Source organism: Lingula anatina, chromosome 3, assembly GCF_051362555.1.
Source record: "Lingula anatina isolate TDL-2025a chromosome 3, LinAna3.0, whole genome shotgun sequence".
Classification (NCBI taxonomy): domain Eukaryota; kingdom Metazoa; phylum Brachiopoda; class Lingulata; order Lingulida; family Lingulidae; genus Lingula; species Lingula anatina.
Window position 1 is genome coordinate 1,061,754 of NC_141769.1, and position 16,417 is coordinate 1,078,170.

Sequence of the window (16,417 nt, forward strand, 5' to 3'; positions counted from 1 at the left end):
CAAACATAGAATTACAAGGCTCACAAGGGGGCTTAAAAGATTTGGTTCATAATGAATAACTTTCAAGTGAAAGAAATTAAAATACATTTGAAAAAGTTAATTTATCATTGACTTTGTGAAAAAAACAATTGTTGAAACAGAATAGTGGAAGACGTAGCCTGATGGTATATTTATACTGGAATTCTTAATTCTGAAATATTTAACATAAACTATCCATCAAGTTTATCGATGTATGAAGTATCAGCATAAGCAACAGCTATTTTGCTTCGTTCGCTAAGGTATGGAGGTGCGAAGAATTCTACATCCAATCCTTCCTTCCTCAAAGGGCCTCTGTACTCTACCTGGGATAAAATGTTGAGCTTTTTGTCGTATGTCCAGAAAAACACTGATTAATTTTGGATTTATTGCTATTCTAAGAAATCGTCTTATTTCCCAGGCCACAGAACTTCTGTATAAATAATGGCCTAGTTGTCAACTTTCTTTCTCTTTTCTCTGTCAAACCTATTAAATTATTTCAACATATTCTCTTCTAAGTAAACAATGTCAAAATAAATCTTAACTATACAATACACAATCAAACAATTTGAGAGTTTCAGCCCCTCAACCTGGGTAATAAATAGCAAAGAATAGTGTCATTAAATATTTATGATAATGTATGACTGTTATCAAACATTTGGCAGACACAGTGGTTTATTAACCTCTATGTTTACAAACAAACAAAAACCCTTTATGCACATTCTGTTCACCACTGCACGTAGCAATGGCCCTAAGGTTGTGTAGCCAATGTGTCTCCACGGTAACCAAACTTACTAAAACAAATCCCAAAACATCTCCCTCCTTTAGTCCATGTAAGCATACATGTAACATATAAATTAAATCCACTCCCTTTTGCTGTGGTCATTTCAATTGGTGCGGTCATCTAAATGAGTGTGGTCATCTATCAGGGCCATACCTGTGGGGAGCACTTCCTACCAAAAAGAGGTCCCGCCTCACATACAATAACAAACTCTTCATCTGTCAAATTCCAGGTCAACACTAAATGATATTCCATATATTTCTAGTGTGCCCGGTGCTATTTGCATATAAAGGTGCAACCCCATGAAGACAATTGTCTTAATTGATGTTGATGACATAAACCTATAAGAGTTTATATTACCATAATTCCTCACCGTTACCCATCCCTACCAAATGTCTATCTCATCCTCGAAATCTGGACCTAACATGCCAAGCAGTGAGGTGGTGGGTGGGTGGGGGGTGGGGGGGGGGGGGGCATTTTGGGGTCTACTGATGGCAAGCTTAGAAATGCTTAAATATGGGTGGTACTGAGATGGTTTGATCTAAGTTGGCTGTAAACACACCTTAAAGGAGAGGACACATCTGTTACTATGATACAACGTATCAAATACATCAACAGAAACTTATAAAACATTATAAATGTGATAAAATGGAACAGAATAATTAACATAACCTTTGGAAAGCATTACTGATTAATTTACATTGCCTTAAGCTTACTAATCACACCCAAGAATATGTTCAAAAGCTCTCCACCTTTTTTTTTCAATACTGAACAGGTTTTCTTTCCTGAAAGTGGAAAGAAATGTCTGTTCTGTTTTTAAAATAGCAGCACATATCTATGATTAATTCTTTAATTTGCATCTAGATCTACTTACTACCTGGTTTCACTAACCCGAAATTATGTAGTTCTAACTAAGCAAATACACCTTGAAACTAATGCCAACATTCATTTTTTTTTTTTTTTTTGCATATCAAGAAAACCTCTTCCTGAACGTAGGAATATAATTGCCATGTTTTTCAGACCTTATGGCATGCAGACGTCATTTCCCTCGGTGAAAAATAATTAGTGGATATATCTGTGAAAATACCACTCATTAAAAGTGATTGCCTTCCTGTGTCCTTGGATTAAAGATGGCGGCAACTGTGCTTCATGTATTTTCTTAGAAATTCTGATATTCAAAAGTGACTGGCCCTAGGAATATCTCAGAAACAACAAATATAATCTGGCTGGATGGAACTATGGAAGAATTTTACTCTTCTGGTAATATCCAATGACGCCATCTTCAGTAATGTTAGCTACACTCTAATAAATATATTTAATGCCCCTGAAACAAAGACAGTGGTGAAAGAAAAAAGAAAAACAAGTACTTACCACTTTTTTGGTACCACTAACAGTTTTATGACTAAGCTGAATTGCTTTTGTAAATTTCATCTGGCATTCCTGGCAAGGGAGAGCAGAGTCAGTGCGGATTTCTCCCTCGTAGAAACCACATTTTGGGCACTATAGAGAAGAAGGAGGCAGGCATTTTCTTCTAATCACAGTAAATTATGATATAATGATGATTTATTTTCTAACATATTTCAAATAGTTGTTATTCTTTCAAAGAATGTCAATTAATCATAGGTAAGCTACTGCAAGTAAATAGCTTGGTAACAAATCAAAGGTAATACAGTCAAAGACATTTTCCATATATCAAACCAAAAATTGTTCGACACTCTTAATGCTTAACCATAAGTTGACTTTTGAAATTCTAAATTCAATCCCCAACCAAAATTTTGTTATGACTTTCAATTAAAAGGGGAAATATCATCTCCTGCTAATAATAAATGTTAGTACTTGAATTATACAGAAAAAGACAAAGGTGTGTATTCAACACCCTCTGTCAATGAACATAAAAAGAACATAATGGACTCAAATAAATGCCGTACCAAGAAATGAGATCTTAATTACCCTTTCTAAATCTGGGGAATCCAGCAAGGGCAGTGAAGCCTCTGCCTCAAGCTCCAGAGCTTCCGTTCTCTGTTTTATGAGCAACCCAGTAGCACCATTATGGTCATGTATGGCCGTAGAAAAGTTCATGAGGTTTTCAGGCGTCCGCTTGGCAATGTGTGTCATACTGAGAGAGTTTGTTTGACTAGAGGCAGCACCATTCACTGAAAACTTAGAACTTTCTGTACAACTTGTAGCACCAATTGGCAGTGTTGGGCCTTTTTTATTACTGTATAAAGCAGCAACAATTGAATTCAATGACCGTCCAGTAGTAGGATTTCTGTTCGATTTCTCGGTCAGGATTTTCTTAGGCGTCCCACTAAGAACGGACGAGGAATCAACACTGCTGTCACTGTCACTTTTACTGTCTTGAAACAATTCAAGACCGACACTGTCCTGATCTGAGGTCGGCGAATTTTCCCTGGATAAATGGTTGACTAGGTCTGTTTTGGTTTGAGCAATGTGACTTGAGACGTCAAATGTTTGGCAAGAATCTGGCTGGACATTGGCTTGTGACCTCACAGTGGTGTTTTCATCCTAGAATGTAGAAAATGAAAGAAAATAAGTAAAAACTAGAGGATCAGAGAGGCAATATTGCTTCCTGGACATGTATCACCAACTGAATAAGGCAGTGTTCTCATCCTAGAATTTAGAAAATAGAGAAAATAAGTAAAACCAACAACAGGAGATTTTTGAAAATATATTCACCAATTAAATTTGCAATTTCTGGAATCAATCACATATCAGTAGTTTGCTTTATAAGCCTGCTGAACAATATAGTTGCTAAATATACCTATTAAAAGGACAACATAAAATGTTGAAAATGATTCAAATACCCCCCAGACACACACATGCAAGGACGCGCACACACACACACACACACACACACACACACACACACACATGCCCACACACATATGCGCACACAAATAAATGAATATATAACACAATTGCATTCAAAATATTATAGGCTTATATGAAAAAGTTATCAACAAAATTTTAATTTTGGATATCATAAAAAAAAACAAAATTTCTAGTAAGGAGATGTCAAGTTGATAAAGAAGAAAAATAAAAACAACAAAAGAAACAGGAAATCCACCTGTAGACCCCCCCCCCCCCAACTAAATTTACCATCTCTCTTTTCATTGGTCGTCAGTTCAGTCATGTTCCTGCCAATAATATCCATCTTTCTACTTAGTCTAGTATATTACACGAGTGATGATAACAATCCTTGACATTAACATACTGGAGATTAATGACATCAGTATAAGCCTTTTGTAAATGTGTAATTGCAGCAAATAAAACACATGTCATCCATGTAATTTTGAGTATCGTCTACTCAGGAGTGCTTTTAGTTGTCCTTCATCTTAAATTCTGTTAGACAACTTTGTAATTTAAGACCAAGATGCTCATCTTGTTTCAGAACCAAAACTTGATGCTTACTGAATCATTTTTGAGCACATGCATGTGTGTGCATGTGTGTGTGTGTGTATGTGTGTGAGTGTGCACCTTTTTACATAGCTATCATCACAAACACAAATGCAAATGATAGTATGATTCAGCAATTAATTAAGAAATAAAATTTTAATCCAACATATTGTATTCCAGCAACAACAGTAAATAGATGTCTGTACAAGTGTGGTACCAAAAGGCAATTAACAATGAGCACGGTACGAAACCTGCATTTTAATCAAGCCAGAAAAAGAACAATCACCTTTAAGGTCTTAACATACATCAATCACGACTGAAAATTCATGATCACAGCATAAACATGGCAGCAGCAGCACCTACAGGTAAACTAGATCTCTTTGGGGCATGGATAAATTTACACAGAAAGGGCAAGTTAAGATACAAGGCGTAATCAATTCTGTCCAACACAGCCACGCCCAGAGAAGATTGGCCTCTGACCTTCCTACGTATCAACTATGTTTACATAAAATACTTTGTTACTGCTCTCTAGGTATCATGTTTATTGGGTTAGTTTAGAATGAAAGGTAGTGATTTATAGCAAAGGTCAGATATCAACTTTGCACCAAGTTTCTGTGTTTGTGGAAGAAGCAAACAGGTATAAATATCCCTAAGATACTGTAACAGATTTCCATGGATTAAAATGATTATTTTTCCATGATTATCTTGCAATGAGAACCTTAACTTTTGAATTCACCTGTCAACATTTCCTTGAGTCTAAAATAAAAATAAACATTGCACCCTGCGTGTCTGGATTCAGGGCAGACTCAATCACAGCCATCTCATAGTACCCTGATAACACATGCCATAACTATCCACAGTACAGATACCCAGGGTACCAGATATATCCTGAAACTCACACCAGAGGTCCTGCTACATTTGGACAAAACAACCCTTGTAAATAATAACAATTCCCTTTTATTGTTTTCAGATATTATACTATTTGCTAATATCACATTAACAATCACACCTATGTATATATTGTAATGAAGACATGTAAGTATCATGTCATCCCTAAGGTAAAAATCTCCATGAACCACCAGTGACTAGATGGAGTTGGACAGTATTATATGGACAAAATCTTGGCATTGCATTGTGTAAGTCCAGATACTGATTCAAGAAAATTTGTGCTTTGTGTATATTACGTAATATCTAAACTGAACGTCAACTAATAATTCTCATCAACACAAGAATTCAGTTCTGGGTATGATATGTATCATACAAGTTAAATACACTGGACACTGGCTGTTAGCAGTCAAATTTACCGTAATTCTGAACTCTAACCTGGAAACTTCCCTTTCCCTAAAACACACCTTTTACTGTAGAATGCCGCTCTCTCTCCATCAACTTATCTCTGTGAACTCGGGAGTAATGATGAAAAAAGATGAAATGAAAAGTAAATCAACTCTGAAAAAACTTAATACAGACAGGCATACAGCAAAAATTGCCCCCCCCCCCTCTTTCAATCTCTCTCTCTCTCTCTCTCTCTCTCTCTCTCTCTCTCTCTCTCTCTCTCTCTCTCTCTCTCTCTCTCAACATACTGCCCTCAGAGGGCTATGATGGTTGAAGACAGGTGATCTTCCCAACTGAGCAGGCATATAACAAGGTACAAAACCAACTAATTTAGGCTACATCTTCATTCACTAAGCATCAACTTATGACACATACTCATGTAACAAACTACTTTTACAGCCCTTTATCCACAAAAGTAGTTTTGTAAGGACAACCTCAACTAAATGGCCTGTAATCTCATCATAAAGAAAACTGACTGACACACATGGCTGGTCCTAGCGGGACTCAGCACCTGAAAAAAAAAGCTGCCTTATTAAGAGAACATATGCCCTGTATATATATTTTTACCTTAGTGTTACAAGGTAGCACGGACTTTAAGCATCAGCTGACTTACCTCCTGACATTTCTACAGGCTTCAAGTGTCACTGCATTCACAGAGTACAAAACCATGAACACAATTACACCACAGTCAAAATAACCACAGGATCTCAGCCATGTGGGTGATAATATTTACAAAATACTTGCCTAAATCTGTCTCTATTCCTTCAAACAATACACTGGAAGTGGCACACAGTTAAGACCATTCAGCCTGCTATGTTCTCTCTGCACAACCAATTTATTTTTGTCAGCAGTAACTAGCCACACCCAAATCAACCAAGAGTTGGAAGAAACCATTTGGACCAGAGACAATTAATTGGGGCAGAACCCTCAACTGTCTCCAGGTTCCTGTACAACAGCTGACTTGTTCAGTGAGGACCTGCTTATGTCATGTCTTTATCTCTGCCATCGCTACAAATAATGTTTTATTCTCTAATTTACTATTTTTATTTATCTGTTATTTACTGTGTATCCAGGGCCCACATTCCTTCCAGTAAAGATCTGAAATTAATACCACTGCTCTGTGCTAATATTGGAATATTCTGCTATTTTCTTCCTTTTATTTTTGTTTCCTTTATTTTCATTTCCCTTTATCATAATTAATTTTGGTCAATTTTTAAGTTGATGTCATTGACATCTTACTTAGGCCAACGTCAACTTTTTATCTCAGCTATTATCTTGAAGATAGAACTACGGCCGGCTGTACCTTATTTTTTATATTACATCCTGATTTGGCTATTGGCTATGAATTATTAATTCTGAATGCTTCTTTTTGCCACAAATATTTTATAAGGTTTCGTATGCAGGCTTCCAGCAGCCTATTGATCACAGTCAACATTATTAGCTTTAGGGCAGCCGCGAGGTTAATAGGCGATAATTCCCATCATGCCATTACCAAGCACAGCTTAAGGTGGGTTTACACCTTACGAAAAAATCATGTCAATTTCTCGATCGCTCTACGCTCCTGGACCAAGCTGTTTTCTATGTTGATTGTTATACTAGGTATCTGTCTGAGGTAATGCATTCCATCATTTTCATCACTGTCTAAACACAAACTGATACAATCTTACCTTGCAGCTAGTATATACAACTTGCCTCACTCAATGGCTCCAATAAACTTAAATATAGTAATTCTATTTGTGGCAGGACTACCTCAGTCTACAAGGAGAGTTCCAGGCAGTTTCTTCAGCTCTATTGCTATATTAAGGAGTCCAAAAATGATCTCAAAAAACAAGCTGAAAAAACAAATGATTACACTATATGCTATAACCCTTGCTCTCCACAGTTCTCATTTATCTATTCACGATCCATACAAAGATACTCACTGTAATACATGGGGCCCCAGACCATGGATTTCCCAAATTTATCCTGTCAGAAGGTCATTGACGTAATATTTGGCCTCAGCCCTGGATTATTATGAGTGCAAGTTCTGGTTAGCTGCACCAGAACTGGGTGTGGCTGCCAACTGAATATAAAGTTTTTAATATGGAGCAGCCAACACGCTGTGTTTGCATCTACGTAGGCATGGGATAAATTAACGTCCTGTGTTTTAAAAATTGAATATCACGTCCAACAGGAAGCTGGGCCTTATAAATTATATGGTAATGTCATCTAATAGCCCTCTTCTGAACCTGGTGGAAAAGTGTCAAATTATTTTACATGCTTATTATTGGAAAGATAGGAATGAACTCTGAAAATACGTGGCTAGGACATGGAGTTCAAAGTCTGGCTGTGAACACTTTTATACGTGTACAATTATTTCCGCACACAACTGTTGTGATGTCCCCATGGTCATATCGCATGTAAGATATAAAAGATCTTCATTATGATCATTACAGTACATCATTATCTTGGATCTCCAAAGGTATTATCTACCATTAACCATATTGCCCTTCTATACTCAAATATGCCATATGAAAGAGACCTCTTAAATTTGGTTTTGTTTTTTCTTTCCCTCTGTCTATCTATCTCTTTATTCACTTGTATTTTGTAGTAGCTTCAATCTTAATAAGAGTAACTGAAAAGTTTTTTTTAGATGAACTTGAAACAATTCATCAGAGAGGGATGACAGACGCACTGTTCTGTCTCCTCTATATGTGATCCATCATCTTCAGAGAAAAAAAAAGAAGAAAAGAAGAGTGTGATAAATTGTAAGTGCTGCAACTTTGTCTGGTGGCAAAACATAAAAAATCCAATACAAAACAAAACAAAAACAAATATCTGTTTTACATTTTTTGTTTCATTCCTTGCAATTACGTCAAAGTTGAACCAAATATTGCATCCAAGATAATATTTGACAAAAATTATGGTAGGCAGATACTTCTACATATCCTCAACATCCAAATAAATGATTAAAAAAACAATGGTTAAAAGTATTTTTAAATATCTTGAAAAACTATTAACTATAATTAAATTATAATGTTCCTTTCAGAGATTTTTTTTTTCAAATAAATTTTCATGAAAAAAATGCAAAAACAACAGACAGCATGCCAGTGTACAACCATGTCTTACCCACACCAGTTTTATAACATCCCACCTTTTTTCCTCAACACTCTTTCCATCCTGAACTTTGACGTTAATGAGACAATCTTTGTCCTGTCCCGCTGTGGGTGCCATTACCGCAGTAGAAGTGATACATCTCTGAGTTAAGTATGGCGTGACTGGTGTTAATGTTGGGTAAATGTGACCACACCCCTCCCACACAGCTCAGCCTTTTAAGTGAGGATCGATGTTCTGCCTTGACCCTGATACAAGTGCAGTATGATAAATATTGAGAAGATGATGGTCTTCCTGTCTGTAGAGAGTTCAGCAAGACAACCAAAGAGGCTACCAACCTTGGATGCACATCTCTCTCTCTCTCTCTCTCTCAACAACAGACTTAAGCATCGTACTTGAGTGAATGACAATTTGCATGGAATACTTGAATGTGTTGTATTGCAAGTCTCTCTTTCTCTCTCATGTCCTGACTAAAATTCTTCAAAATTCAATCAAATTTAAAGCCACTGTTTTAGATTAAGACTGTCTGTCTTCTGCAACTTCAACATATTCATCTGTCCCAGACTCTTGAGCTGATAATAGATTTATGGACAAAAGTGATGACATTGAGAACTCATTATGGCTATAATATTATTCTATCCTAACCCTGCATTGAGGTCTTCTTACTAATGTCTCACCCAAATCACTATCTTAAATTGTCACTTTTTATCAATCGGTTTTATAAATCAATTCAGTTGTATAGACTGAAAATCCTGAATTCATATATACTTCCTACTGGCAGTTTGATCATATTGAAGACTACAACCCCAACTATTACAGTCATGTCAGACTTCTGGTCAAAAAATGTAATGTGCTTTGTCTATGAGAGAATACCTCAAAGTTATGTGTAATCGTCTGGATGCTTTGTTTACTGACATTTATGCTTTCAGCCATCTTTGTGCTGCTGGGATAAAGTAAAACGATCATCTTCCCAGACAGAGAAGAAAATATGAAAGATGTGTATAATTTTTCACCTTCTTTTACAAGTTTGTTAACCTGTCAGGTTCTTATACTTTTATATATGTAAGAAAATAAAGATGTACTATAAGAATGATAGTAAAATGTGAGATAAAGCTAAGTATTTTTGGACTTGTTTAACAACAAAATCAAAAATTAAAGAAATGATTTGAGTGGTTTTACAAGTAACTACTTTGTTCTGTCAATATCCTCTTGGTAGACCTTGGTAAGTACCATGTTCAATGATGCTTGGTGAAAACCTCATTGATGCTATTCTTCTTGAATGATTCCTACTGCTGCGCCATCCCTCCCACTCACAATTTGCAATGTTTTTCTTCAGTGTTCATCGATTCTTTATCTGCGTTAGTTAGTTTGTCCTTCATGCCTCTGTCAGCCTGCCATTACTGGCACATTATATGTCATTACCATCAGACCCTGAAAATCAACTTTCTTAATATTGATCCCTGATAAAAAACTTGACTCCTCTGTCTGTCATCAGCTTCATATCCTAGGCCGGTTACTTTAATATGTATGGCCCCTTTAAAAAAATCAGCATGCAAAAAATTCATCATTACGTCACCAATAACCCTAATTATCTACACCCAGAAATAAAAAGAAAAAGAACTGTGACTAAAAATACTGTTAGTATTTGCAAAATCAAAAATGAAATCAATTTGTCATCCATAATCAGTAATTAAACAACACTTCCAAATATTTATTTTTTGAGAAAGCTAGGCCATTTTATCATGTCAACTTTTTTATCTTTGTTACCTTATAACCTCATTTTAAATAAATCATCCAAAAACAAATAATCAACAAAACAACCAAGGTATCCTTGAGCCATTATTATTCAGAATATTCCTACAAGGTACACAGCATGTGCTTAAGTAATTCAATAGATTGCAATCCACAACTTAGAAGTGTTATGCCTCAGCAGGATGTCACACAATCTAACTCCCTGAATTTAAGGCATATTTTAACCCATAATTATAGCTGAATTATTCCAAGATCATCAAACACCATAAAGTGATCTCACCTGAAATAAGGTAAAAATACTCCCTCCAATTTTAATGGAGGAACACCAAGGAAGAGTCACAGGGACAACAGTTTTCTAAAATTTGATATAATAATTCAAACCAAGAGAAAATATTCCGTGTACGACTGTGTCAACTGTCCCCAGCAAGACACTGTGCTCTTCTCAAGTTAAGGTGGCTATATATGTGAGACAATATTTTGAAAATTAACTTCTGTAATTTGGACACCTATTTAGCACTTTTATCCCTGCCATTAAAATTATATATGGAAAACACCTTAGTCTTGTTTATTAATTCCTGGAACATGCCCTTGGTGGATGTGAAAACCCCAAATCCAGCCATGATATAAGCATGTGACTTGAATTCTCTGCATAGATTCTATGCCAAGAAAATGCAATTATTCAGTGGGTACCATCACCACAAAATACACCATTTTTTACTTCAAATAATTGCTAACAAAAAATAGCCAATAAAAAAACTTGGCCAATTTCCCCAGTCTGTTCATTTGCCTACACTTCCACATAAATGTGAACAGGCCCCTATCAGTATGACTCCAATATTGCATTACGGTAACGACGCCATCTTTTCGATGGTCAAAAATGATCAAACTTTCAGATACATCATTTTAAAATCATAAAAATTATATTTTTGTACAGCATTTGTGGTGCTTTTAATGTATAGAATAGAACTATAAGGTAGTCTGCTTTTAAATCGTGTTGCAACCACTCAATAGGAATGCTCTTATTTTAAAGAATTATGACTTTCAAAATACAGTATCTGTAAAATTCACAATTTCCCCCCATTGAAAAGATGGCATCATTACCGTACTCTCCGAGGATGAAACCCTGATGTGAAATGAAACCATCTCCTGGTGACACTGAGCACAAGAGTGGGATCACAAGTGATCTACCCAGCCATCCTATACAAACAAATACTGGTTAGACCTTTCTGGTTAGGCTTTTCCAAGAATTCTTTATCACGGTTTTTCCTGGAACTCATTTAGGAATAATGGTGACAATACTTGCTCAATGCAAATTTGATTTTAACAGGGGAAGTTGGGCTACCAGGATGAAGACAGACAGAGGGTACACTCAGAACAAGTTGATCTGCGGATTAACAGATCCACGGATCATGTATTGCTGACCCACGTAAAAGCCCCATAATTCCGTAATAGACACTGAACAGATTCACCATAGGGATTATACGGTAAGCTTTCAAGTGGGTTGGCCATTTTTGCTCCACAGATCTCTTAGTCCACGGATCAACTCTGGTTATGAATGCAGACAAAGGGTGATTTCAGGCTGGAGAGAGAGAGAGACATCTCGGAATAACTAGATGTTTATTTTAATGGTTCCGAGTCCACATGGAGTGTCATGATACCTCTTTCCCAGTACAATACAGCTGTGGTCTAGAGGTAGAGTTCTCATGTTTCACCCCAGAGGAATATACATAATATTAGATTCAGGCAACTAAATTACTGGTAAATCAATTGTTATGAATGGTGACTTCTGCTTCACCTGAACTTGTCAGCAAGGGTTTGGTGTCTTGTTTCTCCTGTGCGGAATGCATCCATACAAATTTGGAACAATGTTTTTTTTTTTTTTTTTAATTTTAATTTTGAAAGAATTTTGAATACAATAATCATTTCATAAAACGCAACCACAATATACCATAACACTGTTGTGATAAAGTAGAATTTGCAATTCATGCAAAAGAAGATGGGGACTTTCTCATTTACAGGAACATCATATATTACAACAGTACTGGGCAGGTATAATTCCTTTTCCAACTCTTTCTGAGTGTCATATGTTACATCTAACTTACAACTACTTGTCCAACAATTTTTTTCTCTATAAAATAAATAATCTATCATCCAAAAAATTTATCTCCAAGATTTCAATCATTCAACTTTGTATTCAGCTCATCGCAATCTATGAAGTACAAAACTCTGGGAAAAAAACTATCAATAAACAATTTTCACTCTAATATCAACAATCAATAAACAATTGAGTACCAGCTGGACTGGAAAAAATAGTCAAACATTACTTGTATACACGCATACCTTCCTGACTCTAGCTCATCAAATAAAAATATCATTTCATGAAGTTGTATTTACACACAGGATAATTTTAGACCAGAAAAAGACTTTATATGACATCAGCAATACATTTGATCTAAAATATTGGGTTCCTAAGTCAAGCCGCATTTCCATTGAGGTTGTGACCACTAAACTTGGTACCACTTCTATCAACAGATAATGTGGCTAAAATTTCTAGTCAAAGAAAAAACAGTATCAGGGTATCAATATTACCCCACCTATAATAAGGTTGGATGGAAGAACAAAAGAAAAAATGTCCACCAATGGTGAAGGTATTAATGGCTTCTTCAGTTGTTTCACTTGTCTAGGTCTGCTTCCTTCTGGAGAAAATATCTCAAAAAGCTCTTCACAAATTTTGATGAAATGGTCAGTCCAGACAGTTACTTAGAAGAAAAAGGATTGACTATGATTTCATCTGAATCTGGATCTCCAAATATCATATGAAGAAGTTTAATAGCAGTTTTCCTGGGGAGGTCTGCACCACTGGTGTGTTCTTTGGTTATTGTTATTATGTGGACAGACCCTGTGTGTATTAAGCTAAGCTGTCTATTAATCCTGTCATCCCCTCCTCACACAACATTACACATCATAAACTCTTAGGGTGCATTCCCATAGATTTTAGATCGATCTATCCCCGTGAGGAGTCTCACTACATAACTGTCAGATAATCCGGCTTAAATGTCCCTCCTGCCTACTACATGCTGTAAGGGGGTAATTAACTTTAGTGCCCACTCGTCTGACAGCTATATAGTGTGAACCCCCAGGGAGTTAGGTCGATCTAGTTGGATCAATCTAATCTCTGGGAATGCGGTCTTACTTATGAACAGATGTGACCACAAATGATGCATTTAGTCAAATTTCTGCCTAAAAAAGAACCCAAGTGTGAATGCACCTAAACAGACCAATTTCTCCTGCTGACAGTATTGATATTAATGGCAGTGCATATTGCAATGCTTCAATATATCACAATTTGTCATCTAGACTTACTTGATTACAATAAGATACCAACTTTGTAGTCTTTGAGCTTGACTAAATAAGTAATTTGTGTATTACATTCTGCAATTACAGCCAATGTAAGACAAGGCAGCAAAGCTGTCAAATGTACAGACAAAATAACAGAAAAAAGGATGCAAAAGAGGTCATTTTGCCAATTTTGATGCAATAATAAACAAGCTCGTGGAACTTCAAAGTCACACTTTGAAAATGCCAATATGTGAAACCATTTAACTGGCAGTAAGAATTACCAAACAGACTGCATTGCCTACTGAAGCTGTATTTTAGTCCCATGTTTCTTTCCTGTAAGTTTGAGAACAGTAAGTGACATGGTTTTTCTTAAATGGTCATCATGGGAGCAGTGCCCAAAATACGGTAAAGTGCCATGAATTTCGAACGGCTCTTAAATTTCGAACGATCTTAAAATCGGCCGTCTGGAGTTTTTTCTGGACCATGAATTTCGGCCAGTAAGCAATTTTGCGCGATCTTCATTTCGTGAATTTCGTACACCTAAAATCGGCCACCGGGCTATTCTCGCGCTTATAAAGATCTAACGGTCGGCAATGTTGCCCTAGCGTACCTTTACCTGAGTACTACGTGTGCGGCCCAAGGTGCAAGATAACGATCAGTACAGTTAGTTTAGGACGCTAAACAACATCGTCATATCCATTCATTCAGATAACAGGAGAATCTATTAAGAGTTGTACTGTCGGGCTGTTGTTTCTTTACCGCAGTATTCGGTGTGAGATAGCGATCGGTAGTTTTGCTGAGGCGCACAATAGCATTGTTAACAGTAGAGACTTCAGTAACAGAACAAAAGAGCAATATTAAGAGCTGCAATAAAGATCACCATTATTGCTTTCTTGTCTCGCTCAGATCGTTCACGATCTCCCGCTGACGATCTTCCGCTAATGAAGTCCCTTGAAATGTACAAATGAAATGAAAAATATTTTTAAAAATTATAAATTCCAATGGGGAGGGATGGAGGGTTAAAAACAATCGAGAACGATCTCCGGCTGACGATCTGCCGCAAACGAAAGCAACTGAACGAGTATGAGCTTTCTCGTTTCACTCGGATTGCGACGCTGACGATACGAAAATTGCATTCTCGTCTCGCCCTTTGGCTTACGAAGTCTCTTTAACAAATATGAAAATTGCCTCCTGGTCTCTCTCGGATTGCGAACGATCTCTCGCTGATAATTTGAAATTTTCCTTTTTGTCAATCAGCTTTGTCAGTTGCCGTGCGTATGAAGGTCCGGAAGGTGTCCCCTTTCACAAATTGGCCTGTAGTTTGCTTAGTGTTTTGTACCGCATGAAGGTCACTCTTGTCACTGCTGCATACGGCGTGGAATGTGTATCTTAAAGTTCATAGAAACATTTTATTGTGTTTTGTAAGCTTTAGGAAGTAGTTTCGTCGTGACTAAATATCAGCGTACACTACAAAGTAGTACCATTCATCTGTGACGCATCATAAAAGCTAGGTACGTCAAATTACTCTAAGAAAATTTCTTACAACGTCCACGGCTGTCCCGACAAGCCAAGACGTCATTTAAAAAAAAGTCGCAAGCCGTCTAACCGTCTTTGAAAATATAGGTCGACCGGTGATGTCAGCGGCCGTCCAAATGACGGCTGGACGGTTCGCTGGGAAAAGCCTTGCTCATAAGGGTATATTTATTTAACTAGGGGCTTACTGACATCACCCAGCTTACATGCGGGTGCATGCCTCCCAAAATTATATTATAGGATAAAATTGTAATATATCTAAGTTTAATTGTTTGTAAATTTTGTAAAAATTGCCCATGCCACCCCGTTAGTTTGGAGGGTTAAGCTGGATCAAGTCCGTGTCAAAATTCTTTGAAACTTTGCAGGGAAAATCAATCTTCCTTTGTTTCTCTGGCTCCTTGTTTAGCCCGATGATCAGATTTATCTAGTGCCCCCAGGTCTGCTGGAGCAGCTCTTTGAAATAACACACAGGTAGATTCTTATCTGAGATAAATATCTCGTTCGATACACTCAAGACAAAAGCTACCTGTGAGCTGAAGGGCACTTTACCCTCTAAGTAAGAGGTAAAGCAAGTTCCAGCTAGATGGACGATTAAGATCGGACTTCAGATGGTAACTAGTATTGTTAACCTCAGTTCTGTGAAAGCAAACGAGAAGGGTGTCAGAACAATGGTGCATATATAAATTATACAGAGAATTTGTACATTCAGGTGACATTAACTTATAATCGAAGGGGATTTTCGATAATATTCCTTGAAAAGTACACTAGATTTATAGAGAATAATATCATGGTTGGCCAAAAAATTATATACGCACAGTGTATCCGTGCGTATGCCTGGTTACGCCCCTGTCGCAAATCTGCAAATCATATCCTGCTGACTACCTGAAAATTGCCTTCTAGCATGGACAAAAAGTCCAAGCTTCTATGCTTGCTCGGATCGCTGACGATCTCTTGCTGACGAATATAGTAACGAAGTCCCTTGAACTAGTGTGGAAATTGGCTTATTGTCGCGCTCAGATCGCTCACTACTGTATCTCCCATTGACGATCTTCCAGTCCCTTGAACGAATATAAAAGCTGCCTTTTCGGTTTAATCTAGATTACCTATCTCTCGCGTTTGTTTGAAGATGGTTTCAATGACAAAACGTACACGCTT

General features: G+C 36.9%; 1 protein-coding gene across 1 annotated transcript in view; it reads right to left on the bottom strand.

The window, feature by feature from the left end:
- The window catches only part of LOC106179536 (uncharacterized), a 73,482-nt gene that overhangs the window by 43,348 nt on the left and 13,717 nt on the right, over window positions 1–16,417 (bottom strand). The window contains exons 4-5 of the mRNA XM_013563215.3: window positions 2,747–3,322; window positions 2,168–2,296 (exon numbers count right to left, since the gene is read on the bottom strand). Of these exons, the coding sequence (XP_013418669.2) occupies window positions 2,168–2,296; window positions 2,747–3,322 (705 nt within the window). The remainder of the gene's footprint in view (window positions 1–2,167; window positions 2,297–2,746; window positions 3,323–16,417) is intronic.